Source organism: Euphorbia lathyris, chromosome 9 (genome assembly GCF_963576675.1).
Source record: "Euphorbia lathyris chromosome 9, ddEupLath1.1, whole genome shotgun sequence".
Classification (NCBI taxonomy): Eukaryota; Viridiplantae; Streptophyta; class Magnoliopsida; order Malpighiales; family Euphorbiaceae; genus Euphorbia; species Euphorbia lathyris.
The window spans coordinates 64368376-64391401 of NC_088918.1; the positions used below are offsets into that span (position 1 = coordinate 64368376).

A 23026-nucleotide genomic window follows, 5' to 3' on the forward strand; every position below is an offset into this window, starting at 1 on the left:
GGGATTAATTTAAATTATGCAGAACTTTTAGATATAGATATACAGAAAATTAGAGAGATTTTAGGGATTAATTTAAATTATGTAGAACTTTTAGATATAGATATGCAGAGAATTAGAGAGATTTTAGGGATTAATTTAAATTCTGTAGAACTCTTAGATATAGTACAGATAAAATAATCTTTTTATAAATAAATATAATAATATAACTCAAGTTAATATATTATATTTTATATTATATTTTTTATCAGTAAAAAAGGAGGGAGTGACACCTCAGCTCCATTGTTACTGTTTTATATTATATATAGATAGATATGCAGAGAATTAGAGAGATTTTAGGGATTAATTTAAATTCTGTAGAACTCTTAGATATAATACGGATAAAATAATTTTTTTATAAATAAATATAATAATATAACTAAAGTTAATATATTATATTTTTTATTATATTTTTTATCAGTAAAAAAGGAGGAAGTGACACCTCAGCTCCATCGTTACTGTTTTATATTATATATAGATTATATTTTTTATCAATAAAAAATGAGGAAGTGACACCTCAGCTCCATCGTTACTGTTTTATATTATATATAGATAGTGACAACTAGAAGACAAAAACCAACTTTTCCGTTATCCTTTTTATCAGTCCAACTGTGGCTGACAAAAGACCGACCAAGATTTAGGATTTTGTTTATATCTTTACCTTTTGTTTTCTTTTATTTTATTTTATTAAATTAATTATTATTTTATTGTTCCCTTTAGGTTTTGAAGATTCTAGTGATATAAATGCTCTCTATAATTTGAATTAACTATAAGGTGCGAAAATATTTTTATCCTGAATAATTTTATTTTCACTATAAAAAAGAATAATTTTACTTTTTATTTTTAATATTATAAAATGCCTACATTTTCATTAAATATTAAAAGAACAAGTATAACAAGAAACAGAAAAGATAAAAAAAACCTTATAAAATCTACAACGAAACGAAAACGACTACAAAGAGTATAAAAAGCCATAAAAGGTTTAAAACACACAGAAAAATAATAAAGCATATACTTCATTGAAATCCAAATCTGCAGAAAAGCAACTGCAATAAAAACTTCATCATTTAGGTCCTTCCGAATACTCGGATCTGAGTCATTTCTTTTGTTGCAAACCACGCAGATATATTGATCCACGGATAAAATAAATCGTTTCCGCTCTTGCTAAATCCGAAAAGGTATAAATAGCAGAATAATAGAGAGTAGATACAATTCAAAGGGATAAAGAGATCTAATAAAATATATAAACACAGACTAAAAAGAAAGAAAAATGCAATAAATCTAACCCGACAAGAGGAGGAAGAAGAAATTTCATTCTTCCTCCTCAAACTAGATCCACAAAAGAGATGAAAACTTGAAGATTTTGACAGAAAATAGTAAGAAAATAGAAGAAATGAAGGAGGAATGTCGGCAGTTTTTACAGAGAAGTTTTAAAATTAATAAGATAGACCAATTTTAAATATCATCACTACAACTGTCTTTTTATTCACGATATGTATCGTGTGTGTATATATATATATATATATATATATATATATATATATATATATATATATATATATATATATATATATATATATATATATATGTTTTATTACTTATCGGTATAGATTTACACATGAAGAAAAAATTATAAAAATTATTTCATATTTTGCACATGTTAAACAAAATAAATTTAAAATCTAAATTTTTTATCTGAGTTTAAAATATTTGATCTTCAAGTATATTCTAAAATTGCAAAAAAAAAAAAACCAAAAAAATCAAAATCAACTTATATATAATTGGTGTGGAAATCAAAAACATAATATGCATGTCTTTTTTTGTTTGAAGCAAAATATACATGTCTTTTAATCATGTAAACTTCTACATCAAAATGAAGGATTTTAATGTCTCTAATTAGAATCGGTCCTGAAAATATGCAGGAAGTGCAATAACACAGAGCTTTTAAATAGTAGGATACAATAAATATTCTTATGATATTTATAGTCAATATTTATTTCAAGGATTAAATTTTTTGTGAACTATTTATATCAAAATAGATAAAAAAAAAACATTATTAGAATATTGAATTATTTGAAATGATTTGATTATTTTTTAAATTTATTTATTGTTGGTAAGATATTATTTACATATATAGAAAAGTTACTTATTTATAATCAACTATGTTAGAGAAAAGATTAAATGATTTAGTTTTTTTTATCTATATTAAACACCATTTGCTTTGCTTGAAAATATTAACTATAAAAATTTAATTAGTGATTTTTTTTCAAAAACGAGAGGACTGTTTTTACTTTATTCTTTGTAATAAAATTTTATAATATTGTATTTTTTTGAACGTATTTTTTATTTTATTAGTTTTTTTTTTGTAAGAGTTTCTTTTATTAGTTGTTCATTTTACTTATACCCGCCCTGCTTCTAATTAGTTAATTAATTAATTTACTTTACATAAAAAGTTGAGAATTTTGCATGGTTTTTTTAAAGTGAGTGACAAAGTGGAGCGGATATTAATAATTTCTTATTATTATTTCCAAGTTAGATCTAAAACAAAAAATTCACTAATGTTTGAACTTTTTCCATTTCTTTGGAACTTCTGCTTTTTATTAAGTATAAGAGATTTGCATATGTAGAAATATCTCAATTGAACTACATTCAATTAGTACACTTTTCTATATGCTTATCTTTATATATATAATACTAAGTGAGTTTTTGGAAGTCGGCTCCGTTCTGATCTGAAGTCTTCAGATGAGCCTAATTCCACTAAAGCCCATTACAACGTCATTCTTGGCTGAAGCTTGGCCGAAGTCATAGCTTCGGTCACCTTTCATCCGAAGGTTGTCTTCGGGAGCTGTGTTTGGAAACATGTATACCAATGAGCATGTTGGATTCCAAATACACGCTCCCTATATTTAGAAATGATGTGGCACACAAAGATAGGGTCCGAAGACCTATCAGATGTTGTCACGTGTCCAGCTATACTTTATTTTATCTATAAATAGCAGATACATTCCACAAGTTCATGTATCTCACTTCAACTAGTCTATACTTCATTATTTACTACTTGTTGACTAGATATTATTCCTAATATCTTATAACTTTAGCATCAGAGGGTTCACCGGAACTTTGACCCCCTTTTCTGACATCTTTTGTTTTCTCAGGTCATCGGAGAATCGTCGGAAACGAAGTTTACAAGAAGTGTGATATCATTTGGTGCAGTGAGCGTGGACGTTCTTTATAAAAATATGATTCAACTTCACAGTTCAGTTGTTACCCCAGTAAATCAATCTTTGGAGCAATCCTTAGTTCAACCTAGAATTCAATCTAATCAATGGGTTGCTGACTTTCCTGGTACTTCGGCCTCTCCTCATCGTGGCTTGGTGGATTCTCGAAATAATCCAATTTCACCTTTAAGGGTGACACCATCTTTGGATGAACGAATTGATGCGTGTTTAGGATCTTTGGAGCTTGAACAATGCTCTTTCATGGATGGTTTAACAAGGCAATTAATCTACAACATGGGGTCTGTTCAAGAATCAATGAACATCCTTCGTGCGGAGCATGCCACACAGATGGAAGTGATGCGCTAGGAAATGAAAGAAGACAGAGATGTTGTCATTCATAATGGAAGGAAGAATTATGTTGCTTGTTCTACGGGACATCATGTTGCTCAAACATGTCCCAGGAAGAGAGGAATTTCAAAGGAGTCACAGCCTAAAATTGTGAGGGGAAGATCTAAGGAAAATCCTAGGAGTCCTTCCCAACACAGACGTAATCACTCACCTTCACCTAGTAGGTATGTTTCGAAGGAAGAAGGATCCAGATCCCTGAAACTGAATCTGTTACTGAAGGATAGATTGAGCTCAGTTCATCAACCGAAGGAATCTAGAGGCGATAGGAGCAGGGAAGAAAATAAGCGGTCAAAGGAGAATGTTGATCGAAATTATACCCTTTTGAACGCTCCTCGGAAGGAAGTCCTTTACCTGGGTTGAGTCAAATAAACAACATATCCAGTATCCCCTGAAGATGAAAGCATATGGCCGAAGACACAATGGCCAATATTATGAGTTCCACAAAGGGTTATGACACCAGGACTGCAAATAGCTTGCAGTAGAATTAAACAAAATGGCAGAAGCAGGAAAGTTGGACAAGTTCTTAAGAACGTTGTCAAATCAAGAGAATAAAAAAGGAAGCAGCATGAAGAAAGGGCTCCTCATGGAGTGATCAATGTTATTACTAGAGGACCCAAGGAGGATCGTTTGGTGAAAAAAAGAAGAGTGCATAGAGACCAAGAAAGGATTGCCGAATCAAAATCTGAATTTGCTTTTGGCAATTTTGTTCGACATGCGTATAACGACGCTTTAGTCATCAAAATTTTGTTGGAAGAATTCAATATCAGATGTGTTTTTGTTGATACTGGAAGTTCGGTAAGCATTATAAATCGCAAGGCTTATGAGGCTTTGGGGCTTGATCGTGATAGTTTGGTTCCAACATTGTCACCCTTGGTGGGCTTTTCGGGACACTTCGTCCCCCTCTTAGGTAGTGCGTTAATGAATGTTACGATCGGTGATGGGCCAATTAAGTGGCACTTAAAAGCTGAATTTCTTGTAACTGATTCAATCTTGCCATACAACATGATCATAGTAAGACCATTGTTGGCTGAACCGGCAGGTGCATTATCAATTCACCATTTGGCTTGGCAGATCCCTACGAAGTCAGGAATGACGGTGGCCCAGGGGAATCAGGTGGTTGCTTAGGAAACCTATTTGGATTCTTAAAATATGAAGCCAATGCAGGATCTTGTTGAAGAAGTAAAGGTGCAAGCTAAATCGGTGGGTGCTTTGGAAACCGTATGGTTGGCCAAAGGCAAATCAGTTCAAATTGCATAAGAAATTCCAACTCAGCCGAAGGAAGATATTGTCTCTACTCTAAAGGCGAACATTCAGCCCTTCACCTGGAGTCTTATGGATATCACAGGAATATCTCCCAATTTGATGATGCATTCACTGAATATTCAAAAGGATGATTCTCCAATCAAGCAGAAACTCAAAAACCATGGGTTGGAGAAGCAGAAAATTATAAAGGCTGAAGTAAAAAAACTACTTGATTGCATGCATATTAAAGAGGTCGTTTACATAGATTGGATCACCAATGTCATTTTGGTCAAAAAGGCCAACGACAAATGGCGTATGTATGTGGATTTTATAGATTTGTACCAGGCTTGTCCGAAAGACTCTTATCCACTACCGTGTATTAATATGTTGATTGATTCCACGGCTAACTTTGCCATCCATTAACTCCTAGATGTTGCAGCTGGATATCATCAGATCCCAATGAATCTTGATGATGTACCGAATACCTATTTCAGAATGGACGAAGGTATATATGGCTACAACGCCATACCCTTTGGTTTAAAAAATACAGGGTGACTTACCAAAGGCTGGTAAATAAAATCTTCGAAGATATCATTGGAGAAAAAGTAAAGGTATATGTGGATGACATGATTGTTAAAAGTAGATCTGTTGAAAAGCATATGGCTGACCTGGATACAGTCTTCACCACTTTATAGGAAGATAACCTAAAGCTAAACCCGGAGAAGTGTACCTTTGGAGTCTCTTCGGGTAAGTTTTTGGGGTTCATAATTTCCCAATATGCCATTGAAGCTAATCCACACAAGATTCAAGCCATCGTCGATTTGGAACCTCCTAAAAAGATTCATGATGTGCAAAAATTAAATGGGAAAATTAATGCATTGGGACGTTTTATTTCTTGTTCGATTAAACATTGCATGCCGTTTTACAAGAGTTTGAAGGGGGTAAATTATTTTGACTGGATGGCTCAGTGCCAAACATTCTTTAAACAGTTGAAGTTATTTCTCGTTTCTCCTCCATTTTTAAGCAGACCAATGCCTGGTGAGACTTTGTACCTTTACATAAGTGTTGCCGAAGGCTCCATTAGCATGATTTTGGTTCGGGAGGAGGATATAGAGCAGTTTCCTATTTATTATGCTAGCCGTGTTTTAAGAGATGCGGAGATTCATTACCCAAAACTGGAGAAGTTGGCATATGGAGTGGTTATCGTTGCTCAAAAGCTAAGACATTATTTCCAAAGCCACACCATCATGGTTAGGACTGACATGCCTCTTAGAAAAGTATTGCAAAGACCTGAAACTTTAGAAAGGATTGCTGAGTGGGCTCTCAAATTGATAGAATTCGACATTCGGTTTGAGACCCGAAGAGCATTCAAAGCTCAAGCCTTAGCTGATTTTTTTTATAGAAATTCCTAAAGAAAAGGGTCTCGCTCCGGAAACTTCAAAAATTTGGGAGATTTTTGTAGACGACATTTCAAGTAAGGAAGGTTCTGGTATAAGAGTCATTGTAGAAGGGCCTGATGGCATTAAGCTCCGATGCGCTGCAAATTTGGGATTCGTTGCATCTAATAACGTGGCAAAGTATGAGTTATTATTGCAGGGTCTACGAATCCTCAATATCATTAAGCCAGATAAAACCATTCTCAAAAGTGATTCTCAGCTGGTCGTTTATCAGCTTATTGAGAATTTTGAAGCGCGTTCGGAGGTCATGAAAAAGTATTTGGATATGGTCAAAATACTTTTGCATGGTCGTAGTCTCGAGGTTCAACGAATCCTTAGTGAGGAGAACGAGGAGGCTGACTATTTGGCAAAGATAGCTTCGACCCCAAACGGGTCTCGATTATGTTTATGTCCTATTGAGAAATTTGTTGCTAGTATTAGTAAGGAGGAGGTCCTAGTCATTGATCTCGCAAAGGAATGGTTCTATCTCATTTTTTATTACCTTACCATGGGTACTCTTTCCGAAGAGAAAAATGAACAAATCCGAGTTTTACGAAAATTAGGAAGATATTCAGTGGTTGAAGGAGTTTTATACTTAAGATCTTTTGACAGACCTTGTTTGAAATGTGTTGGTTTCGAAGAGGGGAAGATGATTCTATAGGAAATTCACGAGGGCCTATTGGAGTTCATGAAGGAAGTGATGCTTTGGCTAAGAAAGCTCAATTACAAGGTTTCTATTGGCCAAAGATGGTTAAAAATGTAGTAGAAATCATGCAAAAGTATTCAGTATGCTAGTCTTTTCCCCGATTGTCTAGTCTCCAGCAACTGCTATGCGGGTCATTCAGCCTGATTGGTCGTTCGTGACTTGGGGAATTGATATTGTGAGCCCTTTCCCAATGGCTAAGGGCTGGAAGAAGTTCTTAATTAATTGTAGACGTGAATCATTTCTCCAAATGGTTAGAGGCTGAAGCCGTTGCCATAATCACTTAGGCACATGTTATTACCTTTATGAAAAAATGGTAATCTATCGCTTCAGAATCCCACATACAATTATCACTAATAACGGCAAACAGTTTGACTATAATGCCTTTCGATATTTTTGCGAAAGCCTTCACATCAAGCTTCAGTTTACTTTAGTGGCCCATCCTCAAACTAATGGGATGACCGAAGTAACAAACCGAACAATCATGCATGGACTCAAGAAAAGACTAGGGAAAGCAAAAGGGTTTTGGGTTGATCAATTGCAACATGTCCTATGGGCATACAAAACTACCCCAAGAGCTGCAATAGGAGAAACTCCTTTCTCTCTAACATATGGGGCCGAAGCCTTTATTCCTATAAAAGTTGGTTCCTCTAGTCCTAAAGCAACATATTACTCTACTGATAGGTTTGAAGAGGCCATGCGCTGAAAACTTGATTTTCTAGAAGAAAAAAGGGAGCAAGCTTTGGTCAAAATGGCTGCAAATAAACAACGCATCAAGGCCAGTCATGACAAACGAGTCAGACCGTGGCAATTTTTTCAAAGAGATCTAGTAATGAGGAATGTCGAAGCTGCCCAATCCAGAGTGGATAAGGGAAAGCTGGGAACAAATTGGGAAGGACTATTTCAAGTTGACGAGTGTGTGGGAACGCACATATACAAGCTTCGGGAACTAAATGACAGAATAATTCCTAGAACTTAGAATGTTGTTTTATTAATAATTCTATCAGTAAACCTACCCTTCGGTAGTTTGTATTTTTGTTTGCTTTCCAATCAAGTGTAATTCGACATTTTGTAATTTCCTGCTTTTAAGCAGTCAAAACAGTAATCAAAGGAGAATACTTTTATTTTAAACATCTTACTTAGAATTCTTTTTTTATTATATTAAAGACTAATCATATGCATACTAAAAGGATTCTAGTCACAATCATTAAGTCGAAACATTCTAAAAAGGACAATGAGTTTAATCTAAACATTCACACAACTGAATAAATGAGTGAATTTTTTATAAAAATAAAATACATGTACATTCAGCGAATAAAAAGATGAAATTACAAGAAAAGCTAAAAAAAATCAATAAGGATTTGGAAATTCCCCATCTTCGGGGAGTTGGGGCTAATCAGGATCTTCAAATGGAAACCGATGTACCTATAAGTCAAAATCAGCATCAGGGTATTTTTCCTTCAACGTACGAAGGAATAAAACTTTGTATTATAAGGACCTTTTGTTTCCTAACTCATTTTCCTCTTCAGTGATTCGAGCAATGGTAGAAACTGATTGCTCTTTCAATTCGTTTATTGACTTCCCGAAGTTAGCTTTGTTAGAAGTTTTTTCTTCTTTAAGGGAAGCCACTTTCTTTTGAAGCTCAATATTCGTTGTTTGGGCCATTATCATTAACTTTCCAGGTGTTTTGGCTCTCCCTTTTTCAGCTTTAGCTTCAGGTTTTCCAGCTCCAACGAAGCTTCCATTTTAATCATTATGTCCTTCAAGGAGCCAAGTTCTGCCTCAAACTTATTTCTAGCTTTAAGGTACTTTTCAGAGTTAATCAGTAAAGCATTATGATCATCTTGAAGCACTTTGAGTGTTTGCAGGTGCTTTTGAATGAGTTCCTTCTTAGTGGCAATCATGGTTTCCAAATCATGGGCTCCTTTTGCTTTTTAAAGAGCAACCTTATCACACTTTTGGGCTGTCCACTTTTTCACAGTCTTTCTCAATTTCCTCTTTGGCTATCATCAGTGCACTCCTCACATTTTCTAGCTGTTTAAGAGCTTTGGCAGTGGAGAGAGCTTGATCTACCATTTTCTCTTTTTGTTCGTGGTATTTGGCAGCTAAGTTGCAAAATTGCTCAACAAATAAAGCAATGGAGGACAGATCCTGCAGAAAACAAAGCACAAGTTAAACAAACTAAACTCAAATATGCAAAATAAAGACAAATTTATGATGATAAACTTCCCAACACTTTTCGCTCAAGAGTCTCCTAAGCCGATTCAAAGGCGTTTAAGTGCTAAAAAGTTTAGCATCACCTGGCATAACAGTTAGTCACGTGATGTCATCTCTAATGCCAAGGATCCGAAGAGAAAGTCTATCTCTGAAGAGAGCAGATCATACTTGCAAAAAATTAAGAAGTAAGCATGAAGGAGAAATGAAGATTTCTTTGCCTAAGAAAAATTTTCATAAGGGAAAAATAGATCTTACATGTGGTCTATCATACTGGGAAAATTTGGCTAATGTTTTTGAATTAACAATATTGGAAATTTGATGAATAGTTTCAGAATTGGCTCTGGGAGGAAGGGTGCATTTTTTGGTTGCTCTTAGCTGAGCCTTCTTCAATTTATATTCTTTTCTTTTCTTCAGAGTTGGCTCCTCAAGATCCGTTGTCTCAATTTCTCTTGCCCTCTTCCCGGGGAAGTAAGAATCTTTGGCCACTGGTATGTGAATTCTTTTCAAACAAGAATTCCTTGAAAATTTTTGACTCATCTTTTCCATCCTCATCTTCTATTCGATATCAGAGATGCCACAATCCGAATACTTAGCTTCCACAACATCATGAATTTTCTTTTGTAGCTTTTTCTTCGGAGCACTTGGTTTAGCAGGTTTTAAAGTCTCACCAACAGTCTTGGTGGAGACACGTGTCCTTAGCTGGACTTCGAGAGGTGAGGGTTGAGATTGAACCACGTGATATTCGAAGAAATTTTCAAGATTATTGCCGAATCCACCAAGGGATGAAAGATCATCGTCGGTAGACACATTTATTGTCATTGAGGGAGTAGTTGAGCAGAAGGGGATTCCTTCAGTTTAGGTGTTGATCTCCAGTGTTTTTCTTGGGGAAGTGGCTGGAGGATCAATCTCCACGCTTGTGTTTCTTTCTTGCAAAGGCTGAGCTTCGATGGAAGGAGGAGCATCAGATGAAGGTGTGGCTTCAGTTGAAGGTTGCTTGGGAGTAGCATCTTCCGCATCAATTTGGATGGTGGAACTCTGTTTTGCAGCCTTCACGGCTTTTCTCTCTTGCCGTAGTTTCCTCAAGTGAGCTATCATATTTTCACGAATGGCAGACATGATCAGAATCTCCTGCGCCAAGAAAAAGAAAAGTATAGATGTAAGAACAAAGAAAAATATACATGTTACGCCTTCAAAAGCATTTTGAATTAGAATAGACGATCTCATGCTTCTTGCTAAAGAATCCAGTATATCCTCCTATTTAGATGATTTTCATCATCGCTGGGAATGTCCATTGGATGTTGTAGGAACTGATTCGTTCGGTATAAATTGTTTCTTCAATGGTCAATAACCTTGTGGGTTTCCACATCTTGGAATCCTCCGGCTTATCATTCTAGGTATTGACAAAGGGAAATCCTCGGGCATAAGTATTATTTGGGTCCACTCCATTCGGTTCTATCTAGAACCACTTCGGTTTGAAGTCTTTGATACTATAGACTTTATTCTTCAGAAAAGGATGTCTCTTCTTACAAAGAGTCTAGTAAATCATATCCTCTTCGGGTTTTCTCGTGGGATGCCAAAAATGCCAAAATAAAGCTTTGGTCTGTTGAATGCCAATGTCCGAGTAGATTTTGTTAAAACTAAGTAACTCCAACAAGGCGTTGGGAGTTATTTGGCAGGGTGAAATATTGAATTTGGTTAGAACGGCTTCTATACCTCGGGGAAGGGGAAACTTCATTTCCCACTCCAGGAATTGGGTAAACATGCCTAGTTTTGTGGAGGTGGGGGGGGGGGGGGGGGGGGGGGAAGATGAGCCTTTTCTTCTTCTTTAGGCAAGGAAAGAGTCATTTGCCGAAGCCAGGGATAAACTTATGGAAGGGCATGTTGGTCCCGTGTAACGTGACAGTATTAGTTCCAGGGGGGTTAGGAACTATTATAAATTTTTTAATTAAGGCTGACTTATTTTAAATTTAATATCTTTACTCAGTCTCTAGGTCAGCACCGCTGAGTAGGTTTTGAGACAACTTTAGTCAATGGCTAACTATAGCTGTTTCAATTGTGAGTTAGGAAGCAACACTTAAGCCAGTTTGCAACTCAGCACTCAGATTACTCAGCTCAGAGTCTACAAGTTGTTGTTTTATCGAGTAATATTTAGCAAGCAATACATATATATATCAAAGGATAAAGGGTTAAGAGTTACTCAGCAGACTTATCCTGGTTCGGCCTCTCCGCCTACGTCCAGTCCCCGGAAATCCTTCCGAGCTTTTTGAATCCTCTACTGAGCTCTTTAAAGGTAGAGCACAAACCGTTTACAATAGCAACTGAGTATGCAAGAGTACCGTCCTCTATTCGTCTACTCAATCCTATCTCTACCACTGAGTACTATAACCGAGTACTCACCCTCTCTCTACCACTGAGTACTATAACCGAGTATTCAGCCTCTCTTTTCTAACCTTTTACAAATGATACAGAATTTGTTCTCACTGAGTGAAGAACACTTTAGATGAATAAAATCACTCTAGACTTTTACATAAAGATAGGAGTTTGGTGTAAGAGCTTGCTTTTTCTTTTCAGGACAGAGCTTCTATTTTGTACTTTATCAATGAATAGACTTGATAAAGATCTGTTGTATAATGAAGTGTTGGAGTGGCCTTTTTATAGTGATGTCTGAGGCACCAATGATTTGAATCTTGACATAGCCGTTGTGGGGAAACGTTCTTCCTTCGTCATCACTTGGTCTGCACTCAGTGCTGCAGGCCAATCCTGTCTTTTGTCTTCGTCAGACGCTAGGTTTGTCTTGTTGTGTGCGTCAGATAGTCCATGCTTCTTGAAAAGGTCCTTCCGATAGATTTTTGAGTCTTCTGAATTTTACTCAGAACACGACAGTTTTGTTTTCAACGCTGATCAATATTGAAGCTGACCTGACGATCACTCAGCTTGACACAGCGGCTTCGCCTTCAAGCTTTAGAAGAAGACACTTTCTTTCTCAATGCTGAGTTGCATTTTAACTCAGCTCCGGCTGTGCAATTTGTATCTGCTGACTTTGTCTTGACTTTCTCTCAAGGATTTTTTGGTTCCTATTCTTATTAATTAACTTACTCAACATTGAACAAACACATTAGTACAATTAAATCAAAGCACTTAAATTTAATTGTTGGAATATTTTAATGATGGGATTAACTTAAATAATTTTGTCAAATCAAAATCATGTGGAAAGATGTTTCAACAAGGCGTTCATGCGATATTCAGACAAGATGGATGGTTGGTTAAAAACCTTGGGGTTAACTTTCTGAGGTTTTGCAACTTTTTCAGCGGTAGCATTTTCATCAGGACTTTCTAAGGTCTCGGGTATCTCAGCACTAGCATTTCTATTAGGGCTTTTTGAGGTCTCAACAATCTCATTGGAGATTTGTGAGTTTTCATTAATGGTTTCAGAGGTGCTTTGAAGAGATCCTCAAACTTTTTTAGTTTCGTATTTTGAAGAAGAAGCCATTTAAATACAATAAAGAAACAAAAAGTTTAAGAAGAAAAGGCTAGAAACTTACTGTTTACAGTAAGGGCAAAGGATACAGAAATTGGAGAAGACGAGCTTTGAAGTTGAAAGGGTTAATTTATAGAAATCCTCGATGATGAAGCAATCCCACATGACGTGTGGTATGTCTAGAGGTGTAAACGAGCCGACCCTAGCCGAACCTAGGCATTCTTGGTATTGGCTCGTTAATATCTCGAGCCGAACTCTTTTGAATCGAGCTTTAACGAGCTTTGACCGACCTGAGCTTTGAGCGAATCCGGCTGAGCTTTGACCGAACCGAGATTTTATTGAGCTTCAATTAAATTCATCATACATGAATAGAATAAATAATATATGAGACAAAAAAAAGTGTTAATAGTAGATTATACTCGTGGTTGAAGAACGCAAATTGACAGAAAAATGTAAAACACTGAAATATATATTAAGGTTTGTAATGATTTTTTTTATCGAAACATAAGCTTCTATTTAAAGACCTAAAGCCTAAAGTTTTTTTTGTGTCATTTGTTCAGTTGGTAAATTTCATCAACGGTGTACAATATTTGTCCAAATTTCACAATTTTATGTACAATCTTCATTTTGTCTTACTAATATATATGACCTTATAGGTGACCTCTTACTTTGATGTACAACAGGTAAAAATGACCGGTCAACGCATCAGGCGTTGATCGGTCATTTTTACCTATTATACACTATTGATGAAATTTACCATTTTTTGAGTGGGTTAAAATTAATGTGAGTTGTGATGAAAAATCAATTATAATTAAAATGAAAGAAAAATTTAAGGTTAAATATATATAATAAAAAATTAATAATATACATAATAATTAAAAAATAATTGAGCAGTTTCGCGAGCTTCGAGCCGAACCTAAGACAGCTCAGGCTCATGCTTGTTAGACCATTTTCTTTATTACTTAATTTCAGTATCAATCAGTTGAGTTCAGTAATCAATTTAGTTCAGTAATTTATCATTACTTATTATAATTATAATTATTTTTTTTATTATTATTATTGTCACTATTATTAGAACCATTATTAATTTTATCAAATTTTTATTTTAATTATTGCTATTTTTAAGGGATTATATTATTATTTCAGTTTTAGTAGAATTCAGTTTAGTTCAGTTTTTTCAGTCATAAAGAACAAAGCCTTAATGCTCAAGCCGATCCCAAACTCGAGTCAAGCACTATCGAGCCGAGTTTTGACCAAGCCGAGCTCGAATAGTTTGTGAATTACCAATGCTCATTGACACCCCTAAGTCCATCTGACACGCCGTGTAGCTAAAAAACTCAAGCAGCTCGCACAGTCTTAGAGATATTCTTCAACGCCCTCTCCAAAATAGTTATATGGCGTGTGAGGAAAGCCACATGCCGTGTGAATTTACATAAAAGTTCCAGAAGCTTCAGCAAGCTATCCACACGCCGTGTGGCCCTCTGACACATTGTGTGAATCGATCTCCATGTCTTTTTTCATTGAGTACCATAATCACACGATTTGCGGTTTATGTTACACGTCGTGTGAGTACTGCCTCAATCTTGGCTTGGAATCCTTGAAGAGATGCCCTCATCAAAACTTTATTGATATGTAGCACTCATGCAATGCAAACTAGAAGGATTATGACTAGTTATTAAGAGAGTTTTTAGCTTGAAAATTTCGACTTTAAGAAATAGATGTGACAAGTGATGTAGTTGAACATAAAAATGCACATATACTAGCTAGTAAAAGCAAGAAAAGGGTTCTATTATATTAAGAAAAACGAAGCAAGAAAAGGGTAGTCTAATCTATTGCTATCCTACATATTGAAACCTAATTAGGAATTTAAAACCATTGACAACACATCCATCCCTTGCACCATTCTCAATCCCATACTCTTCCTTTTAATATATATACATTTTTCAAAAATTAAACTATAAACAAAGCTTTCTTATGGTAATTATATGAATGTGCCCTTATCATTTAAAACCATGATTTAAGCAAAACCTTTTATTTTTTTTCAAATGAGCTAAAAATGAACCAAAGGAAGAGCCTTTTCCTGTCTCCCTCAAGTCATGTGTTTGAGCAAGTTTAAGTAATCATCACTACCTACATTCCACCACATCATGTATTATAAGAAGAATATCATTCAAACCCTCTTCACCAAATTACACTTATTATTATTTTTTTGTTGATTTGGTGTTTTCTCCCTTTTGCCCCACAAAAATAGACATGGTTGAGAAGTTACCTTATGGATATAGCTTCCAACCAACAACATCAGCAGCTTTCTAAAACAACTCAACACCAACATCAACAAGATTACAACTTTAAGCTTAGAACCCCCAACTACACCAACCCAAACCCTTTTTCTTTATTTGGCTTCTGGGTTTCCAAATCTATCCGCAATTTATTTAACAGACCTCGTTTCTCAAATGGGTTTTCTGTGAAAAGCCTTCAGTTTACTGGTATGGTAGTTAACAACATTGTTTTTTCTGATTCCCCTGAGGTTTTTCAAGAAGAGGAGGAGGAGGAGGAAGAAGCCCCAATGGAGGGTTTCATTGAGAATATTGAAAGTATTGAAGATGTGAAAGAAAGATTTGGGGAAAATGGAGGCGCATTTGGGGATTTGATTGAAGTGAAGGGTAGAGAAAGCAGTTCAAGTTCTGATTTTTTGACTTCTGAGACAACGGGACATGAGGAGCAGAGCCATAGTAGCTCTGAGGAAGAGGGTTCTTCTTCGCCTCCTTCATTGGGTTGGCCTGTGAAGAAAGGGGAAGTACCAGATTGCACGAGTATCAATGGTGCCGCCATTGATGAAGGTGAAAAGCTTCAATTGGAGAAACAAGGGTCTTCAATTCCAGGTACTAAAGCTTTCTCCTTTACTCTAATTTTACATCTAGAATTTGATGTTAATGTGTTTGATGAAATGGGTTTTAATTTATTGGATTGTAGAGGTTGAAATGATGAAGGAAAGATTTGCAAAATTATTGCTTGGAGAAGATATGTCTGGTTGTGGAAATGGAGTATGCACAGCATTGGCTATTTCAAATGCTATCACTAATCTCTGTGGTGTGTTCATTCTCCTTTTTTTGCTTCTTTTTAGGTCTAATTTGCTTGGTTTTGTAATGCATTTGGTGTGTTCAATTCAAATAATTGTGTTTTTTTTTTTCTTGCATTCAATCAATTTTGTAGCAACTCTATTTGGGCAACTATGGAGGTTAGAACCTCTAGCTCAAGAGAAGAAAGCAATGTGGCGAAGAGAGATGGAATGGCTTCTTTCTGTTAGTGATCACATTGTTGAATTAATTCCCTCTTGGCAGACTTTTCCGGACGGAACTAAGCTTGAGGTATACCTTCATTCCGAGCATGTCATTTGGTCTCGTAATAGAATAGTTCGATTCGCGTGATCCATCTCGAATTTGATTGATTGAATCCCCTTATGCAAGTTGAATTGGTTCTTGTGATTCAGGTCATGACTTGCAGACCGCGGTCAGATCTGTACATAAATCTCCCGGCTCTGCGAAAATTAGATAACATGCTTCTTGTAAGATTCATTGACATTACTTGAGTCTATTAAATACATTACTGTGAATTGGTTCTGAAGACAACAGCTCTTTTTCAGGAGATATTGGATGGCTTTAATGATTCGGAGTTCTGGTATGTTGATCAAGGAATTCTAGCCCCAGAGAGTGATGGCTCGACATCTTTCCGAAGAGCCCTGCAGCGACAAGAGGAGAAGTGGTGGCTACCAGTTCCTCGTGTCCCTCCTTGCGGCCTCAGTGAAGATTCTAGAAAACAGTTGCAGCATAAACGGGACAGTACAAACCAGATACTAAAGGCTGCAATGGCCATCAACAGCATTACTTTAGCTGATATGGATGTCCCCGATTCGTACATGGATGCTCTCCCGAAGGTACGAGTCATCCTTCTCGTTCCAATGTGGTATGAATTTACAGTTACGGAATACATGTATGTTGAAACTCTTGCCAATTTTATCACAAACTTGGTTTCAGAATGGAAAAACCAGCTTAGGAGATCTCATTTATCGATACATTTCGTCGGATCAATTCTCCCCTGAATGTCTGCTTGATTGTCTTGACTTGTCCTCGGAACATCAAGCTATAGAAATTGCCAACAGAGTGGAGGCAACAATCTACGTGTGGCGCAAAAGAGCCAACTCGAAACCTGCCCACAACACAAGTAGGTCTAGTTCAAAGTCATCATGGGAACTAGTCAAGGAGATGATGGTTGATGCAGATAAACGAGAACTTCTCGCTGATCGAGCCGAAAGCCTCTTGCTTTGCTTGAAACAGCGGTTCCCCGGTCTTCCACAGACAACCTTAGACATGAGCAAAATCCAATACAACAAGGTTAGCATATCTTAAGTTTAAATACAATCCGGTTTAAGTTCCATGATCAATCAATTAACTCCATTTCGTCTCTTAGGATGTCGGGAAGTCCATTTTGGAGAGCTACTCAAGAGTTTTAGAGAGCTTGGCATTTAACATTGTGGCACGGATCGATGATCTCCTCTACGTTGATGACGTGACCAAACATTCGGATCAGTACTCATCAATCTCTAAAGTTAGTGTGATCGCTCACAAAAGTGTTACAATACCATACTCAGTGCCAGTCTCAAGCACACCATATAGAACAGCTCACACAACACCAAGCTTTTCGCCGGGGAATCTAGTAAGCCCTGTAAAGGGAGATAGGTCTCCATTCATAAGCAGCAGCAAGCTTGGTCCGCAACATCAGCGTGGGTTTGGTGTGAAAAAGGTGTTGACAGACTATCTTAGTATCGATACGAAAGGCAAGGAATGCCGGAATAGAACCGAAGAAACAACGGATAATGTAATTAAAAAGGCATCAACATCTGAAACTGGAGTTGAAGGTTTGGAAACAGATAGATCAGTAAAGGATTTGGATGGGGAGGAACTGAAACCTGAGAATGTAGTATGATAAACATAGAAGATAGTTTTGTTATGATGAGATGAGATTGTATGTAATGAAATTTGATTGGTTCATATTTGATGGGAGATTCCCACATGTATTAGGACTGATTTTTCAGTGTAGAAGTAGAATAGTATTCTTTCTTTTCAATGTACCTGTCTAATCCCACAAATTCTCAAAATAAAATTAAATAAAAATTCTGTCAAGAATATGGGGCATTCCGAGAATTGAACTCGGGACCTCTCGCACCCTAAGCGAGAATCATACCACTAGACCAAATGCCCTTGTTGTTTAAAGCTTCAAATATTTTTTATCCTAGGAGTTGTGAATTTTTTTTTTATGATATTTAGTTATTGCCATTTGCTCAGGGTTCTCTCCAAATTTTGAAGGCTATTAATTGCTTTTATAATTACTACATTTCACCAGTATATTAAAGGCAGAGGTGGCAATTATGTCAATTTTGAAATAGCGTTAAAATTAGTCCATTATGACTAAACTCTAAAACTTTCGTGTTATAATTGTGTTAATCTAGTTGAATTAGTATTGATTTCGTATCGTCTTTTTTGGATCACATGTAATTGCACTATGCACGTATGTTAATGATGACTTTTAAAAATATAGAAGGATATGATATTATTTAAATTTTTTATGTCATATTTTGGATTAATATGTTAACACAAACTATTCAAAAGTCTGCTAATATCATGTTGGCAGGTTATGCAATGTGTTTATAATAATATGTGAGTCGTGTTTGCAAGTAATAATTGTAATTATATTACTTTTATTAATAAAATTGACATATAAAAATATGAGAAAATATAAAAATAACTTTAAATCTTTGTGTCATTTCATGTCATTTTTTTTAGGTTATCATGTCAATCCTAACCCAACCCCAAAGATTTGTATATCAATTTGGCGTCATCCCAAAAATGACACATTACCTACTAAGCTAAATACAAACACTAAAATTATGTATCATAGTTATGACAGCTCAGACTGGCACCACCACCCGTTTTGGTGGCTTATTCGTGAGTGTAGGGCGATTCGAGATCAGAATTGGGAAGTGAAGTTTATACATTTTTATTGGAAAGGGAATCAGACAGCTGATTGGATGGTAAGTTTCGCAATCTCTTTCGCCCTAGATCATCATGGATGTGATGCGCCTCTTGTAGACCTTTAGGATATTTTCTGCAAAGATCGAAATTATCTAGCTTTAATGAGAATGGTTAATGCTTAGGCTTTACTTTTCTTTTTGATTTTATTGTTTTCTATTTTGTATTCTTGTACTTTTCGGCTTAATGCCTTCCTTTCCGAAAAGAAAAAAAAAATACATTTCACTAGAATATCAAAGTTTACTGACTTATCATTCTCTTTAATTTTCTCACCGTCTAAAAAAAACCATCTGCTCATCTTTTTTGAAGGATAAGAGTCAAATATGACTTTAAAGTGTTCTACAAAGTGGAGATTTTACTTTAATATACAAAATCATGTAAATTTAAATTTCAATCAGGATTAATTTTGCACATAAGTTACGTAAAATTTGTATAGACTGGTTTAATTTTTATTTAAATTTCAAATTAGATTGATTCGAACATCAATTATATCTAAGATATTTATAGTGTTGTTAACATAGTTCATAAAACTCCTACCAAACTGCATACGATTAAATCTGCTACATATAAGTTATCATAAAAAAATATCTCAAAATGACTTATTATGTCACTAATACAAGTACAAACAAACAACCAAAATATACGGAGCGGTTTCAATTTATCAATAAACTTATTTTGAAGGTTCGATACGACACTTAAATAATTGTCAAATCAGTCTATTCAAATTTTCGGCAACTTACTAATAAAATTGATCTTAATTAGCAATGTTAAAAATAAATTTACACAATTTCATATATTAGAAGTTAATATGTACTTTGCAGAAAATCATATGGTCAAATTTGGATCTTATTAGTATTTTTTAGGAGAAAGAAAGAGGTTGTTTGTTTTTTCTTTATCATCCATCTATTATTTTTCTCTTATACTCATTTGTATGGGATTTCATATTATTGTATGTTTATAATTTGTTTGGAATCCATATTTCTAATTGAGTTTTTGTCCGTTTAATCGAAGTTATTTACCAAGATAATTTATGGTCATTGTATTATAGATTATAGATCTTCGTGATTTCAATATGATTAATATAGATCTATTTATTGGTAATTTCATTTAATTTGGTTTTTAGGTTTGACTTTTATTATTTTTCTTGCTATTTGCAGTTTTTTTTTATTTGTAATTCTGCATCTAACTTTAGCAGACATGGCTTTTGTTTTTCTAATATATATTGAACTCTTGCTATTTATCTTTCGTTATTTTTTCTTATCACAAGATTGGTTTACTAGTATATAAAGTATTTACTAGGATAGTGCTGAATTTAGTTAGATCGACAATATTCTCTCTTATTGATTGATAGTAGATTACACAGGATATCTATTTATACAGGTAATCTAACAGAGTTGCCACATCAGCTAACAACCTAACTGACTGCTAACAACCTAACAATCTTTGTGATCAGCTACATAACAATCTACTTTATTAATGTGATCTGAATCCTTTTATTCCAACAGCCTCCCCTCAAAATGAAAGAGAGATTTGTTTGCTACAAAGATCAATCAACTAACTTCATCTTGTCCAATGCATACTTCATTTGATTAGAAGTGAGTGAAATCTGCTACTTGATGCTGTGAATCAATGTAAGGGGTCCTGAGAAATCCCATGTCTAGGTATTCTCTCACAATGTGGCAGTCAATATCCACATGTTTAGTCTTTTCATGAAAGACGGGATTTGCTGCTATGTGTATTGCGGCTTTGTTATCACAAAACAAAGGTATTGGCATCAGAGAACTTATCTGGAATTCACTCAGCACATATGTAAGCCATTTGAGTTCGCAAACTGTAGTCGCCATGGCTCTATACTCAGCTTCAGCAGATGATTTGCTCACTGTCCCTTGTTTTTTAGCTTTCCAAGACACAACTGAATCTCCTAAGAATATGCAATATCCTGTGACTGATTTTCGGGTGTCCCTACAACGTGCCTAATCTGAATCACAGTAAGCTATGAAATTGAAATTACTAGCAGAAGAGTAAAATAATCCCTTGTGAGATGTGCCTTTGAGGTATCTCAGCACATGTAGAGCTGCATCCATGTGAAAAATAGTAGGCTTACTCATAAATTGACTGACTTGTTGTGTGACATAAGAGATATCTGGACGTGTGAATCCGAGATAAAGAAGTCTGCCAATGAGTCTTCTATATTGATCAGGTTTGTCATAAGCTTTTCCCTCATCTGTAAACTGTGAATTTGCTGGAAAAGGACTGGATGCCTCCTTTGCATCTTATAACCCAGTAAGCAAATCAGTAATATACTTCTTTTGACTCACCAAAATACCCATCTCTGATCTTGCTAACTCAATACCTAGAAAGAATCTGGCGATCCCCAAATCTTTGATTGTAAATGCTTTATCCATGGCCTTCTTAACATCTGAAATCAATCCTTCGGAAGTTCCAGTAAGTAATACATCATCAACATAGACAATTATAGCCACAAAATCATGGATAATGCTTTTAGTAAACAAGCAATAATCATGTATGGACTTTTTGAACCCCAAACTCAGCAATAATTGTGAGAAAGCTTTGTTCCATTGCCGTCCAGCCTGCTTAAGTCCATATAACGACTTTGTAAGCTTGCAAACCATGCCATTAGGGACTTTATAACCAGCTGGAGCTTCCATGTAAAGTTCCTCGTCAATAGTACCATGGAGATAAGCATTGTTAATGTTAACTTGATAAATGGTCCACCGTTTGGCAGCAGCTATGGCCAAAAACAATCTGACCGTAACCACTTTCGTAACAGGAGAGAAGCTATCATGATAGTCAACACCAAACTGTTGATTGTACCCTCGAGCAACTAGTCTAGCTTTGAAACGTTCAACAGTCCCATCTGCCTTATATTTGACTCGAAATATCCACCTGCAAGTAATCGCTTTCTTACCCTTAGGTAAAGGAACCAACTCCCATGTGTCATTATTGTGTAAAGCTTGAATTTCCTGATCAATAGCTTGGAGCCATCTGGAATCCTGTTTAGCTTCTTCATAAGTAACTGGTTCTCTAATTTTCTCCACATGAGTAAGAGAAGCTGTATGAGATGCGTTGAATTGGAAACACTGATCATCAGCAGCATGATTTGTAACAAAATCTGATAACCAGGTTGGTTTCTTGCTGGTTCTGCTCGACACTCTAGGAAGAGTTGTAGGAATTGGATCAATATTTGTAGAGTTTTGAAGATCTTGATCATTCGGTACTGAAGTTTCAGTGTTATGTGAAATTGAAACAGATGGAATTGCAATCGAAGAGTTGAATGAAGGTGAATTGGGAATAACTTGTAATGGATCAGAATTATCTGAGGTAGGATCAGAGGTATCCATATCATTAAGGTCAATAGGAAGAGGTAAAGTAGGTTGAAGAAATGTCTGCTGTGAATTAGTCTTGAAGTGAGCATATGGGAAAGTATCTTCCTGAAAATACACATCTCTAGAAACACATAGTTTATGTGTGCTGAGATTGTAGATTTTATACCCCTTTTGACCATTAGCCATGCCTACATAAATTCCTTCAAAAGCCCTTGTGGAAAACTTGTCTTTCTGTGGAGTGGTATTTGTCAGAAAACAAGAACAGCCGAAAACTTTGAGCTGAGAATAATCTGGTATTTTATGATAAAGTTTATAATAAGGACTATGCCAATTAAGCACTTTTGTGGGCAGGAGATTTAAAATATATGTGGCATGAAGAAGTGCCTCTCCCCAAAAAGAAGAAGGAAGATGAGCCTGAAAAAGAAGAGCTCTAGCAATATTGGTTAAGGACCTATGCCTTCTTTCAACCAAGCCATTTTGCTGAGGTGTATATACACAGGATTTTTGATGAAGAACACCATGTTTGTGAAATATCAGCTGTGTAGAACGACCTACAAACTCACTCCCATTGTCAGTTCTCACCTGTTTCACTTTAACTGTGAACTGAGTGAATATCATGTTGAAGAAACCATCAAGAAGAGAGGGAACTTGATCCTTAGATTTGAATAAGACTGTCTAAGTCACCCTGGTGCAGTCATCAACAATAGTCAACATGAAACGATCACCACTAATAGAATGCTTTCTGTAAGGTCCCCAACAATCAATGTGTACTAAATCAAATGCATTTATTGAATGACTAGTGTTGTTACAGAAGGGTTTTCTGGTCTGTTTGGCTTGATGACATATAACACAGTC

The 23026-nt window shown here is 35.6% G+C and overlaps 1 protein-coding gene and 1 non-coding gene across 2 annotated transcripts; one reads left to right on the forward strand and one right to left on the reverse strand.

The window, feature by feature from the left end:
- Positions 1 to 14904: 14904 nt before the first annotated feature.
- On the forward strand, positions 14905 to 17958 carry LOC136207199 (rop guanine nucleotide exchange factor 7-like). The gene is made up of 7 exons (XM_065998505.1): positions 14905 to 15620; positions 15712 to 15828; positions 15952 to 16106; positions 16229 to 16303; positions 16382 to 16672; positions 16773 to 17129; positions 17206 to 17958. The coding sequence occupies exons 1-7, from the start codon at positions 15011 to 15013 to the stop codon at positions 17719 to 17721; spliced, it is 2121 nt and encodes a 706-aa protein (XP_065854577.1). The 5' UTR covers positions 14905 to 15010; the 3' UTR covers positions 17722 to 17958.
- TRNAP-AGG (transfer RNA proline (anticodon AGG)) lies at positions 17925 to 17996 on the reverse strand. Its single transcript has one exon. It is a non-coding gene; the product is annotated as a tRNA-Pro (tRNA).
- Between the last annotated feature and the right edge of the window lie 5030 nt (positions 17997 to 23026).

What these genes read in the sequence shown, in the direction of transcription:
- LOC136207199 (XM_065998505.1), top strand. Translation starts at nt 15,011, where the DNA reads ATGGATATAGCTTCCAACCAACAACATCAGCAGCTTTCTAAAACAACT. An exon ending in CGGACGGAACTAAGCTTGAG is followed by an intron (nt 16,107 to 16,228) that starts GTATACCTTCAT and finishes CTTGTGATTCAG; the next exon opens with GTCATGACTTGCAGACCGCG. An exon ending in GCAAAATCCAATACAACAAG is followed by an intron (nt 17,130 to 17,205) that starts GTTAGCATATCT and finishes TTCGTCTCTTAG; the next exon opens with GATGTCGGGAAGTCCATTTT.